Source organism: Salvelinus sp. IW2-2015, linkage group LG28, assembly GCF_002910315.2.
Source record: "Salvelinus sp. IW2-2015 linkage group LG28, ASM291031v2, whole genome shotgun sequence".
NCBI classification, from domain to species: Eukaryota; Metazoa; Chordata; class Actinopteri; order Salmoniformes; family Salmonidae; genus Salvelinus; species Salvelinus sp. IW2-2015.
Genome location: NC_036868.1, coordinates 14,627,284 through 14,653,654, shown reverse-complemented (window position 1 = coordinate 14,653,654; position 26,371 = coordinate 14,627,284). Strand labels below are relative to the sequence as shown.

General features: G+C 41.7%; 2 protein-coding genes and 1 long non-coding RNA gene across 6 annotated transcripts; 1 reads left to right on the top strand and 2 right to left on the bottom strand.

Annotated features, from left to right (window-relative positions):
• Nucleotides 1–7,409: 7,409 nt before the first annotated feature.
• LOC139023231 (uncharacterized) lies at nucleotides 7,410–10,496 on the bottom strand. Its single transcript, XR_011474370.1, has 3 exons — nucleotides 10,404–10,496; nucleotides 7,988–8,092; nucleotides 7,410–7,893 (listed from the first exon to the last, which is right to left on the bottom strand). It is a non-coding gene; the product is annotated as an uncharacterized lncRNA (long non-coding RNA).
• Nucleotides 10,497–15,912: 5,416 nt separating this feature from the next.
• On the bottom strand, nucleotides 15,913–20,317 carry pex3 (peroxisomal biogenesis factor 3). Its single transcript, XM_023973748.2, has 12 exons — nucleotides 20,101–20,317; nucleotides 19,686–19,817; nucleotides 19,434–19,515; nucleotides 19,292–19,335; nucleotides 19,057–19,178; nucleotides 18,768–18,834; nucleotides 18,581–18,635; nucleotides 18,291–18,441; nucleotides 17,326–17,396; nucleotides 17,103–17,234; nucleotides 16,850–16,946; nucleotides 15,913–16,754 (listed from the first exon to the last, which is right to left on the bottom strand). The coding sequence occupies exons 1-12, from the start codon at nucleotides 20,171–20,173 to the stop codon at nucleotides 16,671–16,673; spliced, it is 1,110 nt and encodes a 369-aa protein (XP_023829516.1). The 5' UTR covers nucleotides 20,174–20,317; the 3' UTR covers nucleotides 15,913–16,670.
• Nucleotides 20,318–20,384: 67 nt separating this feature from the next.
• adat2 (adenosine deaminase tRNA specific 2) lies at nucleotides 20,385–25,270 on the top strand. 4 transcript variants are annotated; one of them, XM_023973751.2, is made up of 7 exons: nucleotides 20,388–20,621; nucleotides 21,118–21,222; nucleotides 21,617–21,767; nucleotides 23,169–23,275; nucleotides 23,460–23,532; nucleotides 23,648–23,722; nucleotides 24,122–25,270. In XM_023973751.2, exons 1-6 carry the CDS (start codon nucleotides 20,523–20,525, stop codon nucleotides 23,674–23,676), a joined length of 564 nt encoding a protein of 187 aa, XP_023829519.1. In that variant the 5' UTR covers nucleotides 20,388–20,522; the 3' UTR covers nucleotides 23,677–23,722; nucleotides 24,122–25,270. The 4 variants fall into 4 exon arrangements, with proteins under 4 accessions (XP_023829522.1, XP_023829519.1, XP_023829518.1 ...); XM_023973754.2 differs by having other exon boundaries at nucleotides 20,385–20,596; nucleotides 23,648–25,270; XM_023973750.2 differs by having other exon boundaries at nucleotides 20,389–20,621; nucleotides 23,648–25,270.
• The last annotated feature ends 1,101 nt before the right edge of the window (nucleotides 25,271–26,371 follow it).

Genomic DNA, 26,371 nt, shown 5'->3' with positions numbered 1-26,371 from the left:
ACCCCTTCTCCTGGTTTACATGGGTTTAATTTGTCTCTGTACACACACAGTTACCAAGGAGCCGTGTCATAGTATTGGAAACACATGTTGACTTTCCATATCGGAAGCTTTATAGACATCAGACTGTCATATAACAGTGACTCCAAGGTGCATACCTGGCTTGTACAAGTTAATAATCAACTAGACTGCTTCCCCAAACCTGGAGATCTACTTCATGTGGGTTTTTTCATGTTAAGTGTAGCCTACGTAAACCATACATGTAAGGGTGTATACCAAAGTAATCAACTTTTTCAAAGCACTAAAGGTGTCCTCAAAAAAGGAGACCTCATGTGAGACATAATCTCGGTTTACCCAGAACTAAAGTCTTGTGTAATTGTTTATGTAGTCTGTCCATGAGMKATTGAGAGACATAAAAAGGCTGGCACAAAGGATATAAAAGTATTAAAGAACACAGTCCCTCATTCTATTAAGTGACTCACAGTTGGGTAGAAAGAGAAAAGAAAAGCAGCATGTACAGTATGTTTTAACTAACTCCAAAAGGTACGCTGAGGCCACGCTTTAAATGGGTACTTCTTCATACGAAACTTAATTTKACTTATTTTATCTGGTGATGAGATCATTGGGACCTTTGTGTCATTCGATGTCATGGTTATTTGTTCGCATTTGATATATGTTTTATAACCTCTCAGAAAGTGCAAGGCTTATAAACAGTTACGCTAAACCAAAGACCCTAAGCAGTTTTCCAAACATACAACACCACGCAATGCATAGACAGCCTGGTCTCCCAAGATATAATCACATCATAGAATTTACACCTCCCATACATCGGCAGACAAAGATTTCAAATGTCCAGGTTCACGTCGGACCTTCAAAAAGATTTAGGGGCTGTGACCGTCACATACTGACCCCACTTGCTATATAATTTAATGACTGTCTCTCAATTGTATATGGCAATAGAAAGTGTTGAATTAAGGTTTTGTTCCTCAAGGTATATGAATAGGCATTTACTTGCTTAAATTATGTCCTCATAATAATMAATTTAGGAGTTTCTGAAAGAGGCAGGATGTTTTGTCATTTTGTCACACTTTCACTTTAGCTTCTTCTTGTTCTGAATTGTGACTGACCCTTACATTGAAGACTGTGTGAAAAAAACAAACAGGACTGTTGGGTCACAAAGTTTCATTACACGTGAAACACACATCTCTCTGGGTTGTTTCTGATTCCCTACATCTCTTTATCAGGTGATGGAAGGAGGGTAAACATTAACTCATGTTGTGCAACTATGAATGTTCATCCATCATGACAAAGCAAATTGATTTACCAAACACTTGTGTCCTGGTTTACTTCAACTAAATGTTGATGTTTGTTATCCATATACATTGGGCTCGACCTATCATTTATATGCTATTGTGTCCAACCACGATTTACATGACAGTTTTTGAATGTTTAGCCCATTTTTTTCTCACATGCATGTCAGTTGATGAAAGTTGTTTTTCAAGATAAAATATCCATTCCATATTATAGCCTGTCATGATGTTGATCAATTTGTATGTATTCTATTCTATGATATACTATATTCTATGCTGTTTGTTTATTCAATAGGCAAAAGGGGCAATATGTAGGTTATTTGGGCTAACCTACATGTTCTGCCCTTTATTTTGTTTAATTATAGAAGCAAATACTTTCACTGTTTATTTCTACTGACATCAATTTAATTAGTATTTCATCACTTGACAGCAACAACAGACATCATTGTTGATATTCCATAGTGATATGCCCTACATAACAGCAAATGGTTTCTCCCTACTTGAGAAACCTCCCTACGTGTTGATTCTCACAAGGAGAAGACTACGTAATCCTTTCCGGGAAGTGGTCGAGTCATCCTCCCTTTACCATTATCAGGCAACGAGCTGGAATGTGAAAAACGAATCAAGATAGGGAACAAGCTCTCAACAAAGATCACGCGACAGAGGCAGGCTATATCATTTGCACTTTCGAACTAAGTGAATCACCATTACATTCCAGTAAGTCGCAAAACATTAGTCATAGCGTGAAACTGCTAACCGTATGCAATCCACCTGCACCGAGAAACGCTCCATCCAAAAAATTATGTAGCCTAATATTAAGGTTTTAGTTGTCAGCATTAATGTCGAAATAGATACATTTACAACAAATCGTAGGGTTTCGGTTTGCGGGGATGTCTAATTTATATCCCTCCACCATCAACCGCAGCCACTAGCCAGAATGCGCTGATGCGTTTAGCCATTCTATTTTGGAACATGTTTTGCTAGCATTTGCAGAAGAGATAGACTAACAATCAACTACATCAATATCAATTAATGAGTAATATTATAATAATAATAGTAATTAATAATATTACTCATTAATATAAATTACAATAATAACGTATCTATTACATAATAGTATTAAAACAACCACTGAATAGGCCCTATAACATTCATTATCATGAATGGTATTAATCTATAATGTATTAATCAACAATAGTATACCAGTCACTTGTTGTAGACCTAATGCCACACTGTTTATAATGAGGGGATTCAGAAGGGTCTTCATTTAGTTTTTGTCCTTTATAGAAGTGTGTTGAAAGCTGCTTATTGGCTCATCACAGCTGATTAGTTGGTAGTAATCTATTGCAGTTTACTGTAGGGAACCACAGTCGTTTTCCAAGATAAAGTTTAAGGCCTACAAGTGTTGCTTAGGCCATAACCCATGATGTATCTTAATGAGCATATTGAACAGTGAGTGGCAGAGACTTCCCCAGATTAGTTGTTCAAGGTCTCAGTATTATGAGGCCCTAAATTAGGATTGTCTTTAAAGGAAAGATTAACCCATTGTGAATGTTATATTGTTTTTGTGCATCTCTGAGCAATGTTCTATCGATTCTCTGTAATTTCATGTTTTCATGTGTATCTGAGCTATTGCTGATCAAGCAGGTAGAAATTCGATCAGTATGACGTAGCACTGTGATAAAGTCTCTCTCACTACACTGGAAGTTAATAGGAATATGACTTTTAGATTGCGAAAACGTCTATCATACATGTCAGATTTCAATACTGGCCGATGTCATAATGCGGGAGGTTATCTTCTCTCAAATGAGCCATAGATTATTTTTCTCCGATATTCCTACCTTGAGAAATGTGTAATTTAACAGAGGGTCCACCACATTTCTCCTATTTGACTGCCTCTTCAGTTCAGGGTGCATTGTATGGTGCCGTTACACGGCCGTTGCCAATGTAAGACTCAACTCTGCGATTGGCAGGTTGAACATGGTGAGATTGTAGACTCCTAAATGGATAGTGCAGTTTATTTAGGCAATTTTACAGTTAACTAGCTACTTCACATGCTGATATTGACTTTGGTATTGATTTTGGTATTATTGTGTGTAGCTAGTGGGTTATGTAGTTGACTTGAGCTGCAACAGATTTCCACAACGATTTTCACGTTGCTACCAACCTTATTATAATGACAAAATGCAACATTTCTTCACATATTAGTGTTATTTAACACTGTAAATTATAGTAATTAGTAGTTTGGGATGGATAAAAAAAAAAAACTGAAGTATTAACCAATGGGTAGCAGTAACTTCGCTCTGTGTTACAAAGGTCACTCAAATCAGGAACTAACATGTGCTGTCATTTATCTCAACCACTATTGCGGCYATAAGGATCCTGTCAGCAATGGAAGGCAAAGGGGAGGACAAAAATGTGTCTATATGTAAATATGCTCAGTGAAACTGTGATGTTGCATTTGAGCTCACTACGTAGGGACGTCGGCTGACACGGCAGCCTTTAAATAAAGGTTTGTAGCTTCCTTAACACTGTACATTGGCATTGTGCATGGACAGCAGAAGTCATAGTTATTTATAAAGCAATCCCCAGTTAAATCAGTACTACCTCCTCCACAGCCCTCACTATAACGCAGCCTAGATCCCAGCCGTGTTTGTGTTTACCCGGCTGCAGCCATAGCAATGCCCTCCCACCCAGTGACGTTTATCCCAGGCATGCAGACAGGCAGGGCAGGCAGCAGAGGGGAAGCCGCGGCCAGGATTCCCAAGCCCGTCACAGGCCCTGACCTCATTTCCTTTTGTAGCTAGGCTCCCTGCATTGTATTATTTCAGTCTCATGTGTAAACTGGTTACATGAACATGGCGACATACATCACACGCAGTCCGAGTACTGTATGGTGTTTACCTGAAAGCAGTGGTTAAGTTGCACAGTCAGGGGTGAGAACATGGCAGCTAAAACAAGTTGTTGAAGTTATTGCTTTGAGAAGTGAAATTATGATTCCAGATGTCACATCTGATGACATGATCCATGACGTTAGAGCTATATTGAATATCCTGATGACCTTAGAATATTGGATATACACATGTCAATGTGTGTGTGTATGTATTGTACACTGTATGTGTATATCATCACAAGTCCTGTTTGCCTTAGATATCCTGAAGCAAAGTTTGATATGATGTACAGTAGTGGTTACTAACCTTTTTCAGTTACTGTACCACTGAAGTACCCCTCATGTGCATTTTACCATTAGACTTTTGGTTTCATGAGTCTTCTCAAGTACTCCCTGTGGATAGGCCAAGTACCTCCAGGGGTCGTAATACCCCTGGTTGGGAATCACTGATGTAAAGTATGACATCATAGTACTTGAAATCAAACTGTGTCGTACCATGAACAAGTTTCAGCAATCACACTGATCCAGGTTGTCAAGACTTGACCTAAGGCTAGTAAAATATTTCCTTTGTTTTTGAGGAAGGAAAACAGATCACAGTGCCACCAGACATGACTTCCTGAAGCAAAATGTGAGTGACTTTCAGCAGTTTCTACATGTCTTATTCCCTTTACTATCCAAGATCACAGATCTACACAGACCTACATGAATCTGCAACTTCGGGATGGCCAAGATTGTCTCACTCATTCCCATAAAGAAATATATACAATGTGGTCGTAAGACAAGCTCTCACATACCGTTGTGGAGTCAGGTGCTTGTGTTGTCATCATTATGTGGCCTCTACTATCCTACAGGTCAATCCTTTATGAAACCACAAAAATTACATTATTGTCAGTATAAGTAACCTGATTATACCAATGTTATTTGAGCTGGAAACTAAAGAACACACTTATTGTATCACTTGTTTACTGGCAAGCATAAAGTGTASTGTTTATAGTATCTATACAAGCATACCATTTCCAATTCATTGTTACAGTAACTCATACTCTTTACAACTTGCAGAAGCGGCGTCATATGAGGACAGCCATGTGATTATTTTTTGTAACTTCACTGTTTTGAAGTAGGGATCAAATGAATGCTCATTGTTCGAGCCTGCCATTATGGGGTCTTTAGCCAACGGGATTCCTCAGGTGAGGTGACCTCATCTCTCCAATCTGTGGTGTGACTGTAGCGTGCATCATCACAGCACTCTGTGAATAGTTAATGAGAACACTGGCCAGGGACCAATCAGGACTCAGGACAGAGATTACTCCAGGGACTGGCTTAAGAAATCAATAATACACACCACACACACACACACACACACACACACACACACACACACACACACACACACACACACACACACACACACAACACACACACACCACACAACACAACACCACACACGCACACACACACAGGGCCTGAGCAAATTGATTGTCTCTGCTCTGAACAGGCTGCTACGTTAACACATAGTAGCACAAATACAACCAACCCTCTGAACACCTGTCAAAGATACACGGCTGGTAAACAAGCCTAGCACATGGCTGGCTAAATGGATGATGTCACCTTTTTGATTACATTGCTTTTAGATTAGTTTGAAATTGCTTTTAGATTAGTTTGATAGAGAAATTTTTTTTGAGAGAAATATCTTCGGTCATCATCATGGCCGTGTATATTCCCACTCAAGCCGACACCTCGACGGCTTTCAAGGAACTACAGTGGACTGTGTGCAAACTGGAAACCGCATATCCTGAGGCCGCATTTATTGTAGCTGGGGAATTTAATAAAGCAAATTGGAGGAAAACGCTCAACACATCTCCTTCGCTACACGCTCATCGAGAACTCTTGACCATTGCTACTCCCCTTCCGGGAGGGCTACAAGGCTCTCCCCTTTGGCAAATCAGATCACGCCTCTATTCTGCTCCCCCCCTCCTATCTCTTCCTATCCCAGTCTGCTGTCCATTGTTCCTGTACCCAAGAAAGCGAAGGTAACTGAAGTAAATGAACATTGCCCTATAGTACTCATTTCTGTCATCATGGCTAGATAAGGATCATATCACCTCCACCTTACCCGATACCCTAGACCCACTACAATTTGCATACCGCTCCAACAGATCCACGGATGACACATTCGCCATCGCACTGCACACTGCCCTATCCCATCTGGAGAAGAGGAATACCTATGTAAGTATGCTGGTCATCGACCACAGCTCAGCCTTCATCACCATCACCGTCCGAGCTCACGACTAAGCTCAGGGCCCTGGGTCTGGACCCCTCCCTGTGAAATTGGGTTCTGGACTTCCTGACGGGCCGACCCTCAGACTGTTAAATAGTCACCACTCACCACTAGCCGGCCTCTGCCCAGTACCCTGCCCTGAACTTAGTCACTGTTATTAGCCGGCTACCACCCGGTACTCTACCCTGCGCCTTAAAGACTGCTGCCCTATGTACATACATAATCATTGAACACTGATCACTTTAATCATGTTTACATACTGTTATACCAACTTCATATGTATATACTGTATTCTAATCATGGCTTATCCTATATAACTACTGCTGTACACACCTTTTCTATTCATATACTGTCCATAATGTCTATACACACCATATTTCTTCTGATATTCATTCAGATATTTCTTAATTCCTCTCTTTTTATTTCTTGGATTTGTGTGTATTGTTAGGTATTACTGCACTGTTGGAGCTAGAAACATAAGCATTTCGCTGCACCTGCGATAACATTTGCAAATGATGTGTACGCATCCAATATAATTTGATCTGAATGACTTCTCAGAATTATTTATAAAGCTACGGTAGCCTACAGTTGAAGTTGGGAACAACTTCTGTATGCATATGGGATAGAATAAATAGCCTATTTCACTTGAAACCACAGTCTCAGGAGAGGCTTGTGATACTGTAATAAAGGTTGTTATTGTTATGGGTTTGATAACCTGTGAGGGGGAATAGAGGTGAGCTAAGCCTTTTGACAGGGAAGGTTCTGGTGATTCACTGCCAGTTGTGATGACTCACCCTTAATTGCTGAAGAAGCAGACATTTAAGCTTGAGGGATTAAGTTAAGTAGAACAGATATTCAATAGTAGTCCACTAATGATAAAACACAACAGACTGTGTTACAAAAGTGTTATAAACAATATGTTTTATTATTATTATTTGTGTGAATTGAGTCACAAAACATTCACATTTTCACTAATGTACTACACATATTTAATTTCAATATATCTACTACCCAATACCAGAATGTATTAGGCTGCAGAACCAAATAGGCTTTAAAGTAGTCTGAGGACAGGAAGGTAATGACCTCACTCTTTCTAGAATATGCTCTGTCATAACATGCTATTGCTGTTAAGCGGAGCAGCACAGGGGAACCCAAGAGCAGACTCAGACCAGGATACAGGGATGAATGAACCAATATATTTTTTTGTAACAGGGAGAAATGAAGTGCAGATCCAGGGAAGGTTGGATGAGTTGTAGGAAACCAGATGTGGAGGCTGAGGTTGGAGTGAGCTGGGTTGGGACAGGGTAAACAGGTCCGGAGGGGAATCCAAGGGAGTGATGATGAGTTGAATCCAGAACAGGGTAGCAGGATGGTGAGATGTGGAACAGAAGACAGGAACCAGAGTCAGAGCGGCAAAACTGCAGTGAGAGGAGAAACAGCATCAGGCAAGGAAATAGGCACAGCAGGATACAGGATCTTAAATAACAACAAATGGCTAGAAGCATGACTGACTGAACGGAGATTACGATCTGGCAGAGTGGAAGTGGCAGGACTTGTAGAGGTCTTGGTTATGGAACGGGTTGCAGCTGGTGGGGTACTGCTCTGACTCCAGCACACCTGTCTCCAACCACACAATCACACAGAGAGAGAGAATGAGAGGGAGAGGGAGAGAACTGGGGGAATGGCTGCAGGTCAAGGAGACAACGGATGTCCACTAGGGGGTGTAGCAGGACAGATGTGACAATTGCAATAAATTCACTAAACTAATACGGTTTCTGTTAGATATACACTCCCCTCTATAATTATTTGGATAGTGAGGCTCTATACTGGTTTCATATGAGGTGATAGTACAGAATGTCACCTTAAATTTTAGGTTATTTTCATACATATCTGTTTTACTGTTTAGAATTGAAAGCACTTTATGTATCTAGTCACCCTATTTGAAGAAGTATTTGGACAAATTCACTTATTTCATTACAGTAGTCAAAAGTTTTGTATTTGGTCCCATATTCCTAGCATGAAATGACTACATCAAACATATTGGATGGATTTGCAGTTTGTTTTGGATGAGTTTCGGATTATGTTTTGCCATTAGGAACTGAATGGTGAATAATGTATTGTGTCATTTTGGAGACACTTTAATTGTAAATAAGAATAGAAGATGTTTCTGAACACATCTACATTAATGTGGATGCTACCATAATTATCAATAATCATGAAGGAATCGTGAGTAATGATGAAGGATATGATCATTGTTCCTCTGTAACTTTATCACTCATCATTATTCACTCATCATTCATGATTATCCCTAATCATGGTAGCATTCAGAAACATATTTTATTCTTATTTACAATAAAATTGACTCCAAAATGACACAATACAATATTCATCATTCAGTTCCTATTGGTCAAAACATAAGCCGAAACACAACCAAAACGAACTGCAAATTCATCTAACAAGTTTGTAGAGTCACAAGCTTGATGTAGTCATTGCGTTCTAGGAATATGGGACCAAATACTTAGCGGACTAAACTCCACGGTGAAGGAAGTTTAATGAGCAACTTCACCAACGGCGTGGAGCCGAGACCAGGCTTTGTGGAATTAATTAATTAATATATATTTTCATTTTATTTAACTAGGCAAGTCAGTTAAGAACAAATTCTTATTTACAATGACGGCCTACACCGGACAACGCTGGGCCAATTGTGCGCCACCCTATGGGATTCCCAATCACGGCCGGATGTTATACAGCCTGGATTCGAACCAGAAACTGTAGTGACGCCTCTTGCACTGAGATGCATTGCCTTAGACCGTTGTGCCACTATCTATCTCCTACACTTAAAATTATTTAAATGATTCAACTCCTACCTTGTACCTATGTTTGTCCTCTGTATCTGTGTGCCTTTCTTTGTTTGATAAAATTCATACTTTTTCAATAAACATTAATCAAATACAACCGCTGACTGTTTGCTCATTGGTGTTGCTCTAAGATGGCAACTCAGCGCAAATGCGCATGTGCCAATTGAATCTCAACCAAGAAACATTTGGTGGTGTTATTTGATTAACGTTTATTGAAAATATATGGATTTTAGCAAACAAAGAAAGGCACGCAACTACAGAGGTACAATGTGAGCGTTTCATTTTWAAAATATTTTTAAGTATTGACCTTGGGCGAATCGATGTAGTCGGAGCTAGATTCCACAAAGTCTGGTCTCGGCTCCACGCCGTTGTTGAAGTTCGTCATAAACTTCCTTCACCATGGAGTTTAGTCCGCTACCAAATACTAAACGTTTGACTACTTAAATACACTATAAGTGACTTTGTCCAAATACTTATGAAAAAAAAATCACATTCAAATGGGGGACTATATAAATAAAGTGATTTCATTTCTAAACGGTAAAACAGATAAGGTGACACTGTACTGTCACCTCATACAGTATGAAACATTTGATCTCAAATCAAAAATCCTGGAGTATAGAGACAAATGTACTAATTTTTGCTTCACTTTCCAAATAAATAAAATGTACAAACCAGCCTACAGTAGTCACTCTCAGATGAGGAAAGAGCAGGGAAAATGCCTGAAATGTTTACCAAAAGATGGCGCCGACAGAGAGGGCTGCCTCGCTTCTAGTCCTTAGGGAACTTTGCAGTATTTTGTCTTTTTATGTATTATTTCAAATCTCATCCATATATTGACATATGCATATTCTTATTCCATTCCTTTCCTTAGATTTGTGGGTATTAGGTAGTTGTTGTGGAATTGTTAGATTACATGTTAGATATTGCTGCACTGTCGGAATTAGAAGCTCAAGCATTTCGCTATACACGCAATAACACGTGTTTGTGACCAATAACATTTGATTTGATTTTAAAAGTATCTCCCATAATGTTCCAGGATTTGGGATTTGAAATTACAAGGTTTTGTTTACCTTCATGCCCTCAGCCTTCCAGGCGACAGTCATGTGATAGGGGAATTTCCTGTTTGCTGGATGCACACAACAGAGGGCACACTCAACAAGTCATGTGATTGGAGGTGAGCTGTTTGTGAACATGCTTTGTGGAAAACACCCTCACAGTTACTCATCACAATTGCTTTATGTAACAAAGCATCCATTATGTATGTTTACACTGTCCCTCTATTTTGGGGCGTAAAACTGCTTTCGTCAGGATGACTGGACCGGTTTCACCCCGTGTCACACAAAAAAGATTTCTATCACTTTTAGTATCACTTAACCCATATTCATCATGGACGTGAGTACACAGTCTGTCCTTTATTTAGCCTTACGCCAGTTCCCTGACTGGAAGGCTTTGTTATGAAACTCTGGAAACCTTGACAAGGGCCATTAGAGGAGTGCCATAATAGCACCACCAGATCAGTCACAATCTTACACTCTTTTGTTCTTTAGGAATTCCTTCTCTTTCCTGTCTGAGTTTCATAAACCACTGTATGTGTCGAGGATATAATAGTACAATGTAAAACCACAGTCTAGAAGTGGTCTTCTAAATCACTTGACACACACTGGGTTTGTGATGAAAATGCTTTCAAATCAAATTGTATTGGTCACATACACATGGTTAGCAGATGTTATTGCGAGTGTAGTGAAATGCTTATGCTTCTAGATCCGACAGTGCAGCAGTATGTAACAGGTAATATCTAACAATTCCACAACAAAACCTAATATCTAACAAATTCCACAACAAAACCTAATACACACAATCTAGTAAATGAATGGGATAAGAATATATAAGTATAAAATATATGGATTAGCAGTGACAGAGCGGTTAAGGATACAGGATACAGTATATACACTCAGCAAAAAAAGGAATGTCCCTTTTTCAGGACCCTGTCTTTCAAAGATAATTTGTAAAGGGTTTAAACACTGTTTCCCATGCTTGTTCAATGAACCATAAACAATTAATGAACATGCACCTGCGGAACGGTCGTTAAGATACTAACAGCTTACAGACGGAGGCAATTAAGGTCACAGTTATGAAAACTTAGAACACTAAAAGAGGCCTTGCTACTGACTCTGAAAAACACCAAAAGAAAGATGCCCAGGGTCCCTGCTCATTTGTGTGAAAGTACCTTAGGCATGCTGCAAGGAGGCATGAGGACTGCAGATGTGGCCAGGGCAATAAATTGCAATGTCCGTACTGTGAGACGCCTAAAACAGTGCTACAGGGAGACAGGACGGACAGCTGATTGTCCTCGCAGTGGCAGACCACGTGTACAACACTGCACAGGATCGGTACATCCGAACCTCACAATGTGGGACAGGTACAGGGAAGTCGAGTCGCGGGTTTGTCTCACCAGGGGTGATGGTCGATTCGCGTTTATTGTCGAAGGAATGAGCATTAACACGAGGCTGTACTCTGGAGCGGGATCGATTTGGAGGTGGAGGGTCCGTCATGGTCTGGGGCAGTGTGTCACAGCATCATCGGACTGAGCTTGTTGTCATTGCAGGCAATCTCAACGCTGTGTTGTTACAGGGAAGACATCCTCCTCCCTCATGTGGTACCCTTCCTGCAGACTCATCCTGACATGACCCTCCAGCATGACAATTGCCACCAGCCATACTGCTCGTTCTGTGCGTGATTTCCTGCAAGACAGGAATGTAGTGTTTGCCATGGCCAGCGAAGAGCCCGGATCTCAATCCCATTGAGCACGTCTGGGACCTGTTGGATCAGAGGGTGAGGCTAGGGCCATTCCCCCCAGAAATGTACAAGAATGTGCAGGTGTCTTGGTGGAAGAGTGGGGTACATCTCACAGAGAACTGACAAATCTGGTGCAGTCCATGAGGAGGAGATGCACTGCAGTACTTAATGCAGCTGGTGGCCAAAACATATACTGACCGTTACATTTGATTTCCCCCCCCCCCCCTTTGTTCAGGGACACATTATTCCATTTCTGTTAGTCACATGTCTGTTGGAACTTGTTCAGTTTATGTCTCAGTTATTGAATCTTGTTATGTTCATACAAATATTTACACATGTTAAGTTTGCTGAAAATAAATAAACGAAAGAAGAAGTTACAGGTCTGTGAGAGCCAGAAATCTTGCTTGTTTGTAGGTGACCAAATACTTATTTTCCACCATAATTTGCAAATAATTCATTAAAAATCCTACAATGTAATTTTCTGGATTTTTTCTTCTCATTTTGTCTGTCATAGTTGAAGTGTACCTATGATGAAAATTACAGGCCTCTCTCATCTTCTTAAGTGAGAGAACTTGCACAATTGGTGGCTGACTAAATACTTTTTTGCCCCACTGTATGTACACAGTGGAACTTAAAACTTTCCACCTTCTCCACTGCTGTCCCGTCGATGTGAATAGGGGGTGCACCCTTTGCTGTTTCCTGAACACCACGATCATCTCTTTTGTTTTGCTGACATTGAGTGAAAGGTTATTTTCCTGACACCACACTCCCGGGGGCCCTCACCTCCTCCCTGTAGGCTGTCTCGTTGTTGTTGGTAATCAAGCCTACCACTGTAGTGTCATCTGCAAACTTGATGATTGAGTTGGCGGCGTGCATGGCCAGTCATGGGTGAACAGGGAGGGGGCTGAGAACGCACCCTTGTGGGGCCCCAGTGTTGAGGGTCAGTGGAGGGGAGATGTTGTTTCCTACCTTCACCACCTGGGGGCGGCACGTCAGAAAGTCCAGGACCCAGTTGCACAGGGCGAGGTCGAGACCCAGGGTCTCAAGCTTAATGATGAGTTTGGAGGGTACTATGGTGTTGAATGCTGAGCTGTAGTCAATGAACAGCATTCTTACATAGGTATTCCTCTTGTCCAGATGGGATAGGGCAGTGTGATGGCGATTGAATCATCTGTGGACCTACTGGGGCGGTAAGCAAATTGTGGGTCTCGGGTGACAGGTAGGGTGGAGGGCATATGATCCTTGACTAGTGTCTCAAAGCACTTCATGATGACAGAAGAAGTGAGTGCTACGGGGCGATAGTCATTTAGTTCAGTTACCTTAGCTTTCTTGGGAAGAGGAACAATGGTGGCCATCTTGAAGCATGTGGGGACAGCAGACTGGGATAGGGATTGATTGAATATGTCCGTAAACATACCAGACAGCTGGTCCGCGCATGCTCTGAGGACGCGGCTTGGGATGCCGTCTGGGCCGGCAGCCTTGCGAGGGTTAACACGTTTTAATGTTTTACTCACGTCTGCCACGGAGAAGGAGAGCCTACAGTCTTTGGGAGCGAGCCGCGTCTGGAAGCAAGACGTCGATGTCCGCGTCAGGGCTGCTTTTCTTTTAGTAATCCGTAATTGTCTGTAGACCCTGCCACAAAGGTCTCGTGTTTGGGCCATTGAATTGCGACTCCACTTTGTCTCTATACTGACACTTTGCTTCTTTAATTGCTTTACGAGGGAATAACTACACTGTTTGTATTCGGCCATGTTTCCAGTTGCCTTGCCATGATTAAATGCGGTGGTACGTGCTTTCAGTTTTGCGCGAATTCTGACATCAATCCACGGTTTCAGGTTAGGGAAGGTTTTAATAGTCACAGTGGGTACAACATCTCCTATACACTTCCTTCTAAACTCGCTCACTGAGCCAGCGTATAYGTMAATGTTATTTTCTGAGGCTACCCGGAACATATCCCAGTCCACGTGATCGAAGCAATCTTGAAGCGTGGGATACGATTGGTCAGACCAGCATTGGATAGACCTAAGCACGGGCGCTTCTTGTTTTAGTTTCTGCCTATAGGAGGGGAGCAACAAGATGGAGTTATGGTTGGATTTACCAAAAGGAGGGCGGGGGAGGGCCTTGTATGCATCTCAGAAGTTAGAGTAGCAATGGTCGAGCGTGTTACTCGCTCGTGTATTGCAATCGATATGCTGATAGAATTTAGGTAGCCTTGTTCTCAAATTAGCTTTGTTAAATCCCCAGCTACGATAAATGCTGTCTCGGGATATATGGTTTCCAGTTTGCATAAAGTCCAGTGAATTCCTTGATGGCCGTCTTGGTATCCGTTTGCAGGGGGATATACACGGCTGTGACGATAACCGAGGAGAGTTCTCTTGGGAGATAATACGGTTGGCATTTGATTGTGACAAATTCTAGGTCAGGTGAACAAAAGGACTTGAGTTCTCGTATGTTTTTACAATTACACCAYGAGTCGTTAATCATGAAACATACATCACCGCCCTTCTTCTTACAGGAGAGATGTTTATTCCTGTCGACGCAATGCACTGAAAATCCCGTTGGCTGTTCGGACTCCGACAGCATGTCCCCAGCTAGCCATGTTTCTGTGAAACAGAGTATGTTACAATCCCGGATATCTCTTTGGAAAGCGACTCTTTCCCTGATTTCGTCGACTTTTTTAACTAGGGACTGGACATTAGCGAGTTATATACTCGGAACCGGTGGGTGGTGCGCGCGCATCCGAAGCCTCACTCAGTTCAAATTCCCTGGGAGGTGCAGACAAAAGATCCGCTTTGGGAAAGTCGTATTCTTGGTTGTAGTGCTGGCTGTCACAAAAATATATGTATTTGTTTATGTTTCACCTGAAATGGCCATTTTATTTATTTTATATTCAAACACTTTACATCTAATCATATCTTTTCTACCCCATAACATAAAATGTGTAGTCAAGTGAAAAAATATAAACCAGTATAGAAAAGGAGAGAAGCTTAAAATGAAATTGAAATGTGAATCAATGTGTTTATCACAAAGGTCAATAACTAGATGATGTCATGTTTAGTCACACACTCATATCATATGAACGATGTAATCTTTGAAAACAAAGGTTTAGGAGGTTTTGTTTGCCATCAGTATTTTCTAGAACTCATAATAAATGTTGCAAAAACATGCCAACTACACAAAATACATGTTATAGGTCATTTTCTTTATGTTTAACTTCTTAAATGGTGGCGGATCCATTTGTAAAATAAATACTGTGAAATTAACAAGGAAGGTAATCTAATGTATTTCCTAATAACATTTAGAGCTGTACTTGTTCCATACCACGTTTTTATTGAGCAGGTTGACATGTATTGATATGAATCTTGTTCTGGAGGCAGTACTAAGTGAATTCCACTAGATGGGCCAGCTGCTAAGTCAAAATTGGCCATATATCGTAAAAAAAWATATTTTTTATGGTTTGTTTTAAGATTTTGGGTTTTAATTTAAAGGTTAGGCACAAGGTTAGGGTTAAAATCAGATTTGATTAATTTCTAGCTGTGCCAGCTAGTGCTACCCTGCAGAGCACCCTTCATGAGTCATCGGAATAAATGGCAACCTGCGTTTATTGGCAGCGGTAGTATTGAGGTCACGAAGGAGTCAATGTTAGTCCTTAGTCCTGTGCTGCCCTCTGTTGCTGCGCAAAGGAACTTCTTAAACACTACAGTATGATACAGAAGCAGCAGTCAATAAAACAGCAACCTACATTTCTGTAAAATAGGAAACACAAATCAAATACTGAATATATTAAATCATGTGTTACTTTATCATTTTCAATGTCAACACTACAGTACTTACATTTTCTGTTGTCATTTAGAATGTTATGTTACAAAATATATAATACATAGGCCTACATTCTCACCTCTGAAATTTYCCAATTTCCATGATTTAAGAAAATAAACCTTAAAGATTACATTTCAAATGAAGAGACAACATAGAAAGCGCAGAATTATGTATTAAACAAAACTGAACATTGTTAAACAGGAATTAGACTGAGGTGTAATGAGAACTTGCAGCCTAGATGACACAGCACTGTTGATATTTGTAGATGAAAGGTCAAAATGGAAGGGTTGACTCTTCAACAACAGTAATAGAAAGGAGAAAATAGTTAAAACTCAAAGCGACAGTAGTTCAATTTGTTATGGTTAATGTATCGAAACAACGTCTACGTAAAGTGGGACAATGCGTTCAGGATTCTATTTCTTTTTCATGACACAGGAAAGTTACTTTGATTCAGAGGAGTCTGGCTGGCTGACTTTATAAACTGTGAGCCAAAGACTCAACTTCCCAAGATGAAGTGGGTATCTCACCTTGAGGTCTACAGCTAGAGTAGGCAGCAGTTCATGGCATTACATTCCACAATGGAACAGTCCTCAAGTATTCTGACATGGTACAGCGAATAAGAGCATTTCTTCCTCCATTCGTGATGTCCACAGCAGGCAGCGTCATGCAAAGATACAGAGCAGGAAGAACGGGCCAGGTCTACCAGGAATATGTCAACTCCCTTATTTCTGCAGTTCATGGGATGTGCTGAATGTCTCATACACATTGGCAGCAAACTCCTTCACTTGGTCTATCATCAGGAGATCCTGCAAAGAGGAAAAGTGTCATCCTTAGACTCAAGACTTAAAACAWGCTGGGATTCAAAAATGGAAATCCTTCCCAAAGGCAAATGAGCTCTTACCTGTACAAAGTGACTTGGTATTTCACTGCAGATCGAGTGGATCTGTCCATTCACAATGGGGATGATTTTGGCAACTGGGAGACTTACATGCGAGAGACTGGAAGAGATTGTGGAGGGGGCATTAATTGATAGGTAGATACATTTTATACAAAAAGGTTGTTTTTTCATTTGTAGAATTCAGAAAGTGATTTACTATGACAAGTGACCTCCCACAAATTGCTGCCAACTAAATTCATCCACAAAAAAAACAGACCTATCAGGTGTAGTGATGGGGGTGGAGTCTCCTTGTGCTCCGGGTGGGGGCTGGAAAAACTCTGCCATGTTGTCAAGGAAACGGTTGAAGCCCCTGTTCAGGCAGGTGTTGAGTACAGTGCCGAAGTCCGGGCTGGAGGACAGAGAGGACACAGTTCAGCACACCCACGCGCAAGATAAACCTCTCTAAATAAGGGTCAATGAGTGTTAGGCCTCCATCTTACCTTTCAAGCATGTCTCTGGTCTCATTGAGCAGCTTTATCGTAGTGACATCATTCTCCGTCAGACCACAGGCCTGTCAAACAATTAAATAATGTAAACCCCAGTTTAAACCCAAATAAACAAAACAAAAAAATACATCAAGTTGTATGTGTAGCAGTTCATGCCCATTAATCTGACCAGGGTTGACAATCCAGCAAGGGTTGGAACCGTTTCAGGGAACAGAAACGAAAACAAAAAAATTATTTAGGAACAGAACCGGAAGTCATCTATACTGTTCCGGAACCGAACCGTTATTTTAAAAGCATTTTTTCCCCCAGTCCCACAAAAATTCTAAGAAATTGCCTATGCAAAGCCCTCCCTCTGTCGCTCAGAAACGTATATTCCAGTGTCTGCCTGCCAGCTGGAAATCTTTGCCAGAGGAGTGTGTGTGTGTGTGTGTGTGTAGGCTACCTACCCCCCCCCTCTGAAGCAAAGGTTACTGTAGCCTACAGCTGGCCCATCTAGTGGAACTCGCTTAGTACTGCCTCCAGGACAAGATTCATACCAATAAAAAGCATGATTCAGGCATTAGGGAGATATGTTTAAAATAATGGATGAACTTTTTCCCAAGTTAAGGATACTATAGCTTCACATTGGATGTATTAACTACAAAAAAGAGGTAAGACTTATTTTTAGCTTGTTACCTAGCTAACATTTGCTCTGGTCCAACGTTAAACCAACTCGGAAGTCCAAAGACATTCAAAATTCCTCCATAGAAGCCACTATTTTTCCATAGGTATAATTCTGTGGGCCTAATTCAGATAATGCATGTCATAACAAGATGCCTCCATCCCCTCTCGCCTCACCTGCAAAATTTCAGTTGCATCTTGTGCCCTACACTGTTTTTGCTGGTTTAGTTTGCCGGTCTGCCGGTCGGAACAGTACAAAAAAAAAGAAACAAGAAAAAGGGGCAGGTGAGGGCTGTCACCTGTGCAGCCAGAGTGTTCTCCTCGTCAGGCATCATGTACCAGGAGAGAGGTCTGTGTGTGGAGCCCCCGTTCCTCTCCTCCACCTGGGCTCTGATCTGGTTAAGGTGCTGCTCCAGCTCCTGAAGGGACAGACTCTGCTTCAGGGACACCCTGGGTGGGTGGGGGAGACAAACACACAGAGACACATTCACTGACAGACAGGCAAAAGCATCACATATGACTTAATCCTCCTAATGTGGTTTGAGGTGCTGCTGTGCAATGCGTGCATGTGGCTGGCACTGTGACTCACCCGCCCAATGTGTTCTGCACAGCTTTCTTAACCGCTGTTATCATCTCACTCAACCCTTGGGAGTCAGAGAGAATCCGTAAAATGCAAGGATGCTTTACAGCCTGTGGAACTCATTTAGGCTAATCAACAGAGGACTTGTTATACTAAAGGCCTAGCTATTTCAGAAAGCAGAGTAATTGTCTCTTACCATCCCCAAGGAGGTGCTGGATGCTGGAGAGGTACTGTTGTTGCACGTCTGGAGGGGCCAAGGGCATCTGGTGGAGCACAGAACACAAAAATAGCATTTATAGACCACCCCACATCCAATATTTAGATGTGGTTTTATGGACACAGATTAAGCTAATTCCTGAACCAAAAAACATTTTAAATAGAGATTCTCCATTGAGTTYGCTTTTTAGTCCAGTACTAGGCTAAATGTTTGTCTGGGAATTAAAACTACCCCATAGGGTACAAGAGATTGAAGCTTAAAGGTTTACCATGCCACTCTTGCTGACAGAGTTGTCCAAGTATAAGTAGCCACCAATGATATTGAGCTGGACACGGAGTAAAACAACCAACATACATGTACTGTACACAGCCACAACACTTCGGGTGAAACCTGGGGGAATAGGAAAAAGAGGAGTGATTCCATGACATACCTGTATATCAAGTGATGAAATTACTTTAGTTATTGATTCACAACGTAATTGCTGTTAAGGAACATTAACTTACTGATAATCTTCAGGTCCTCCCATATGTCAAGTTTATTTGCTGGTCTAGAAGAGAAACAGCAGATGTCATTAATACCTTAAACTAATAACTTTGTTTAACTATAGCTTAAGCAATTCCCTGACAGAGGTCATAAGACACTTACTTGCTCTTCAGCAGTGTAGTGAGGCTCTCTGAGTTTAGATGGTGTAAAATGGCTTCTCTTAATGTAGGGAGCATTGACAACACTAAAAAATAATGAAAAAAAGCATTAACAGGGTGTCAAACTGCACAAATAGGAATATGAATCAATACAGCAGTAACTCAATCACTTGACATAATGAGTGTTGCAGGAGATTTCTGGAACTGTTAGTAGGCTGAAGATGATGTGCCGATCAGGTAGACAGCAGTACTGTACCTGTCATGTTGCACGTTCTCTGGTTACTCTCGAAGTGGAACTGACGTCGGGCTTGAGCGATGTACTCTGATGCCTCACGCTCCTGCATCTCTCGGATTTTCTTTTGAGCATATTTACCAAGAAAGTACACACCTGGAACAGGCAAACATAAGGTCAAGGTAGCTAGAATGAGATTAGCTATTAACTAGATTTACCTACCATGATTATCTTTCATGACATTCATTTTCTAGCCATTTACATAACTTAGCTTCATATATGCATAATCGTCAAAGTTTACATTAAACATTTCTGATAAAGTCCAGACCGACACAGGTAAACATTATGGCTTGTTAGCCAACTTTTCTAGTTAATGTTAACGTTAGCACTTGGCTAACTAGCTCAACGTTATCTTGATAGCGTAGCTAGCTAACGTTACCTCCGACAAAAGCTCCAGCGAAAATAAATTTCCTTTTGTGGCGTTTCAGAAAATTCCACGTAGACGAAAACATTTTCGAGACGATTTATAAAACAGAAGAAACAAAGCACCCAACAGTGTTATTTTCCACAGTCGCACATGACACGAATTTGGAAGCTAGCTACATGTCAAACACGGAGGTGGTGGGAAGCAGCACGCTGCGCAAAGCAACATCGATTGATCGGTGTTTCTGCGATCATCTGCAAAATAATGCCTGCGTGGTCCGTCCAATATTATCTTCCCCTTCAATGTGCGCTAATTTGTTCTAGGCAGAGCGTGGGGATTTTATAACTCTGTTGCATGAGCTCTCTGTAATTGGAGTAGTTAGTTGGTGTGCGTTTGTGTAATCTAATTTATCTAGTTTCTCAGACTGTACATTCAACATGGGGACAGAGCATGTGGGGAATGATGTCGTTTCTAGAGAGAACTTTCAGCCATGTGCCGAAGACATACAGAGGTGGATGGCTAATGCCTTTGACATGGTTGGTTTGGCATAGGGCAGCGTTTCCCAAAGTAGGTATTCGAGATCCCATGGGGTGCAGGTTCTGGTTATTGCCCTAACGCTACACCGCTAATTCAATTGATGAAAGCTTGATGATTAATTCGTTGATTATTTGAATCAGCTTTGTAGTGCTAGGGCAAAAACCAAAACGTGCACCCATTGGGGTCCCGATGGCCGTGCTTGGGAAACCCTGGCGTAGGTGCAGGACCTATAGCTACAATGCGCCGTTGGGTGGTCGGTGTTTAGTTCTTTAGGGGTTTCAATAACTGTTAGAGAACGCCAAAACAAATCAGTTACTTTTCTTTTGCGTTTTCACTATGAAGACGCAAAAGAAAAGGAACGGAACAGCGACCACTAACGGCGCATTTTGGCAAGGCAGGACAGGTCAATCCCACCAGTAAATTACAACACACGATTTTAAATTGCTGTAATATGAATATTACAGTGTACTAATAATAATCTCCACCTCTTTACAGGCAAAAGAAGCTTTGGAGAATGGTGAGGTGCCTGTTGGATGTCTCATGGTCTACAACAATGAGATTCTTGGAAAGGGGAGAAATGAAGTGAATGAAACAAAAAATGTGAGTAATTTAATCATTTCAGCTGAGCTATCATAGGCAAACACATCTCCTCAATGGTTATTTGCTGTGGTTATTGCCTTGCACGTGTCCAAACAAAGGCATTTACCAAAGCCATACCGGTACCCTAATCTAGTGGTTCTCAAGCGTCTCTTTTTGGATCCACAGACGTTTCACAATTTTGTTGTAGCCCTTTACTAGCTCACCTGGTTCACTTAGTCATGGGCTTGAGGATTAGTTGACAAGTTGAATCAGAAGTGTTTGATCTATTCCAGAGCTAGCACATGGAAGGGCTGGGGATCTCAGAGGAGAGGTTTGAGAACCACTGGAATCGTTCTCTTTCTCCTACCCTTCCAACGCCATGCCTGTTAATGTTATCTGTCTCTGTGTGTTCCAGGCCACTCGCCATGCTGAGATGGTGGCTCTGGACCAGGTGCTGGAGTGGTGTCGTCATAGAGACCTGGACCCCAGGACAGTGTGTGAGAGGACTGTGCTCTACGTGACTGTGGAGCCTTGCATCATGTGTGCAGGAGCTCTTCGCCTGACCAGTATCCTTATGACCTCATCAACCAGTCTCCACTTGGGTTACCTAGCTTATTGTAGCATTTGTGTAGGTTTGTTGTGGGGGTTTACCTCAAATGACTCTGTATAGGATGGCCAATCAAACATTTATATTTTGACCAATGGGTAAAATAATATGTTGTGTAGATAATCCTCCAAGAAAACCAATGGTCCAAACCTCATGTCTCATCATAATCCGTAAAAAAATTATTGTCGTTTTGACCCTTGTAAAATGGGGGTGACTAAATCAATGGAGGCCAGAGGAAGAAAAGTGGTCAAAAATCTGGAAAAACAGCTAGGCTGGATTCTGTGCAAGAATGAAGGTTACTGGCTACCTGACAGGGTGACTTTCCTGTTGAAATCGTCATCTTTCTTCTCGAATCCGCAGGACATAGATTAATATAGATGTAAAATGGTTATCGATGGCATGTAGTATTTTCATTCATTTTAGTACACATTCGAAATTCCTGTTCTTTTCAGAAGATTTCTCACAAAACAAGCGTATCTGTGAAATGTCAACGGAACACTGAGCGTATACCAAGCTTTTTATTTTCAGTCTTTCACATTTAATTCAGCTCGTGTCATGCTAATTTAGCTTTTTGCGACCCGCTGAAACAACTTTGAAGACGACAAATGTAAAGTCCTCAAATTGTTACGAGAAACCTGCTCCGCTATGTCAAAAGAGCTCGGTGMTTATTATTGGATGTATTAGGTTAATTAGGTTATGAAATCTGAGTTTTGGGATATAATGTTAATATGTTTTTGAAAGACCCCCCTGAACGATTCAGAATATTTACAGTCACATGTCTTGGTAAAATGTATTTTACTAACATAAGGAAGTGAAATTTCATCACCAAAGCGCGTTTTCACCGAGTGGGTGGACACCCTACTCTGTAGGACATGTCTGAGAGCGAGTTTGTTTTGCCTGATGCCCCGGGTGGGTGGAGATTTCACTTGAGGCCYAATAGAATGGTCTAAAATGTGCAAACTCCACCCACCCGCGGCACCCGGCGACTCAAAACGAACTCGCCTTGCGTTTCAAACCTCATTATCCTTTTTASATTTTATTTATATATATATTTACCCCCTTTTTCTCCCCAATTTCGATCTTGTCTCATCGCTGCAACTCCCCAACGGGCTCGGCGGCGAAGGCCGAGTCATGCGTCCTCCAAACCGCGCTTCTTAACACCCGCCCGCTTAACTCGGAAGCAGGCCGCACCAATGTGTCGGAGAAAACACAGTTCAACTGACCACGGTAGTCAGCCTGCAGGCTCGCGGCCCGCCACAAGGAGTCGCTAGAGCTTGATGAGCCAAGTCTGTAGTGCCTTAGACCACTGTGTCACTCGGGAGGCCCCTCATTATCAGTTTTACCTTTAACGGTGCAACAGACATTCCTCTAGTGGTCTATGGGTGTAATAATGACAGGTTTGGTGGCTGTGGATCTGTTCTAGACATCCCCTCTGCTGATCTACCTCACACTGGCTCATCATTTAAGGTACAATATGTCGTCCAGTGTTCACAGCATTCTTTTTGAACCCAATCTCTTTGTGCTTTTGTTGGAAAGAKACTGTTTATCCCGTGTTGAAATGCATCCTCATCCGAGCCTTGTCTAGAGTTGAGTAGGATCATTAATTTACTTCAGGAGGGCAATGATTAAACAATTGCTCCTTCATTTTCAGTGTATCTCTGGCTTCAGAGCAGAGGAAGCAGTGGAGATGCTGAAGACTTTTTATAAACAGGAGAACCCTAATGGTAAGAACTGCTCATTTAGGATTTATCTCATCCTATAACCAGCATTATAAGTATCTAAGTATTATCATGTACATTATAGTTGCACAACTTTGAAAGACAGTTTTTTCCATTTCAGCTCCCAAGCCGAAAACAAGGAAGGAGTGAGATTTTGATTTTGTCCAGCAGGGGGCTCTAGACTTTAAGAAATTAGGTGAGGAGCAGAGAAGGATGACGTAAAGGGAGTAGCTAACCAAGCTTTTTCCCTAAATAGACTTGGATTTGTCTGTATGACAAAGGAATCAAATAGATTTTTTTGTGTTCTCACTTATTTGCTCAGCTGTTTGTGTTAGCACTCATTTTATTTTTCATATTATTGACCGTATATTAGACCCTTGCAGTATAGTTTGTCTGGACACTATCCRGGACCTGGAAAGTGGCTTGATTGCTGCAACGCTTTGCAGGCTCTGTATCTTTCCTGTGTGGTTGGCTATGTGAGGAGCTGCTGCTGACTTTATTATGGTTATTAGTGTACAGTACCAAGTAGACAGAAACTGTCCGGACTGCATTATTGTCTGGGTTCTCTTCTTCTCCGTGTTCTCATCTAACCCAGATGTGATCTCACTCCGAGCACCCTGGGTCTAGGATGAGCTGAGCTTAAGGCAGGTGCCAGGGGCCCCTCAGCAACCTCTAAAGGAGCTCTCTCTCTCTCTGGCGTCAGTCATCAACTGCCGTCATGGATCTGAAATCAGTGTTGCCCCCCCGAGGCCATTTCCCACTCCAATGTATCATGTCTGTGATAGTTTCTGTGTTTGGTATGCATGTCTTGGATTGTTAAGTACTGGCGTCGTCATGTACAATAGGATGGTGGGGTTCTCTACTTTGAAAATGTTGTGATTACTAAGTGGCATAGCTGTTTTGTGATTTATTTATTTTCTGCTGAAGAACAAATACGTATTCACACCGTTAGTCTCAGCGGGAGAAGGAACACTGAATAGTATAATAGACTGGGAGCGCCCATGCAGACAGTCCTGTCTCTCCTACTGAATGACTAGGCCAGAAATCACTTCAGATGGACCATATTTCAATGAGGGACCAACTTATTTCAGATCAGAAAGGAGACAAATGTCCGTTCCATCAACTCCCGCGGGTATTTTGATCTCAGTCTCAGTAACCACCAACACTCACACCAGGACTGCAGTTTGGTGTGTGACAAACGGAATGTGTTTGTAGCATAGAGCACAGCTGTGTGGGGTAATAGTCAGTCTGAAACGCCTCCCCGTCACTTGCAGCAGGCAGGCAGCATCCCTCAGCCTTAAAGAGAGGTCTCTTCACTGGACAGGATCAGGAACAGAGGAACTCACCGCCCCGTCAGCATCAGACAGTTCCGGTTGTACCAGCTCCAAATGACCTGCTGTAGCTTTCACTATGGTTTAAAACGCTCTCTTGTAAATCTAATCAAATGTTTTTAAATGYGTAAAATGTTCTCTTTATTTAGTTCAACTACCGTGTGTGGTTTATTCACCAATGTTAATGTTGTGGATAAACACTTTGTGAAGGTGACAATGTAAAGTTTGAAGAATTGCGAACCTCTAGCTAGTGATCACCATTGCTATATCTACAGGAAATTTGACAATTTATTTCAGATTTTCAGTAACTGACTGGTGTTTGAGAGTTTATTCTACAATAAGAGAACAGTGATTATCACCTACCGGCTGCAGTGTGATTATTCTTACTCACTTAATATCTTCACTTCCCCCTGGCTTTGTGTATTATGACTCATTCCTTTAAAGGTTTCAAATCTTTGATGATTGCGGCTGTGGCGATTTAGATGCAATCTCTTGCCCTTGGGTACATTCTAACTATACAACCCCCCCCCTGAAAGTCACTCCTGTAGAGCTCTGCTGCTACAGCCAAAGTACCACTCAGGATCCCTGCCTAAGACTGGCACAGTACACTTGCTCAGCTGCCCGCCCGCCCACACACATCCGGCAGACACGCACACACACACCTTGCCAAAGGATCTGTACTCTGTATTTTCTGTGCTTGGAGGCTGCAGGGGTTGAGAACCATCACAGTGAGTACTTGGAGCCACGATGCAGGGCTATATCTGGGCCTCCATCTTGTGGCTRCAGATTTAGCTGCATTGTTTTCCACCTAGTGGGGCCTGGAGACAGAAAGGCTGCATTTAAACAGCTTTTACCTCCACTGATGTCGATACACGTCGAGCGGTAATGTTATTTGGGCTGGCTCTGGCATTTCTGCCTCAGTTTGTAGTCATGACACTTTTGGCTTTGACTAAGCCTTGCATGTTGCTCAAGCTTTTCCTGCTTACCGAACACTGTTTTTGCCCTAATTGCAATGCTAATGAATGCCAGCAAAGTCCTTCAAAATGCATTCAATTTGTCACCTCCACATGGGGGACCGGCAGTGTTAATGAGAAGACTGAAGTGTCGTTCTCTTGTTATCAAGCTGACAGAGAGCCTGCGACTGTGCACACATTCCGCCATTACAAAAGTGTATACAAAACAACTTACCCGGGCAAAGATGTCATTCTCTATCACGATGAAAAACCACAGTTGTCAAGAGCACCTATTTCTGTTTCACTAGAGAGGGATGGATGAGAAGGGTTTMATTTTTCCATCTAATTGAGCTGACAGCTGTTATTACAGGAGTTGGTTCTGGTGGTACACTTTGAGGTTTTGTTGAATATAAAAGTGAGGATAGCTAGAGAGGATATATAGTATGCTCTGGTATTTGCCTGTTTTGGCTCTGTTTAAACATTGGTGTTAATAGGGTTGTAATAAATTGCCAGTCTGTTTAAAAATGATAAACAGCAGCAGAGATCATATCACTCTCGAAA

Coding starts and splice junctions, on each gene's coding strand:
- pex3 (XM_023973748.2), bottom strand. CDS start 20,173: ATGTTTTCGTCTACGTGGAATTTTCTGAAACGCCACAAAAGGAAATTT. Junction 18,835..19,056: donor CTGTCAGCAAGAGTGGCATG/GTAAACCTTTAA, acceptor GTGCTCCACCAG/ATGCCCTTGGCCCCTCCAGA. Junction 17,397..18,290: donor AGAACACTCTGGCTGCACAG/GTGACAGCCCTC, acceptor ATTGTTTGACAG/GCCTGTGGTCTGACGGAGAA.
- adat2 (XM_023973751.2), top strand. CDS start 20,523: ATGGGGACAGAGCATGTGGGGAATGATGTCGTTTCTAGAGAGAACTTT. Junction 20,622..21,117: donor TGGCTAATGCCTTTGACATG/GTTGGTTTGGCA, acceptor ACCTCTTTACAG/GCAAAAGAAGCTTTGGAGAA. Junction 21,223..21,616: donor AAGTGAATGAAACAAAAAAT/GTGAGTAATTTA, acceptor TGTGTGTTCCAG/GCCACTCGCCATGCTGAGAT.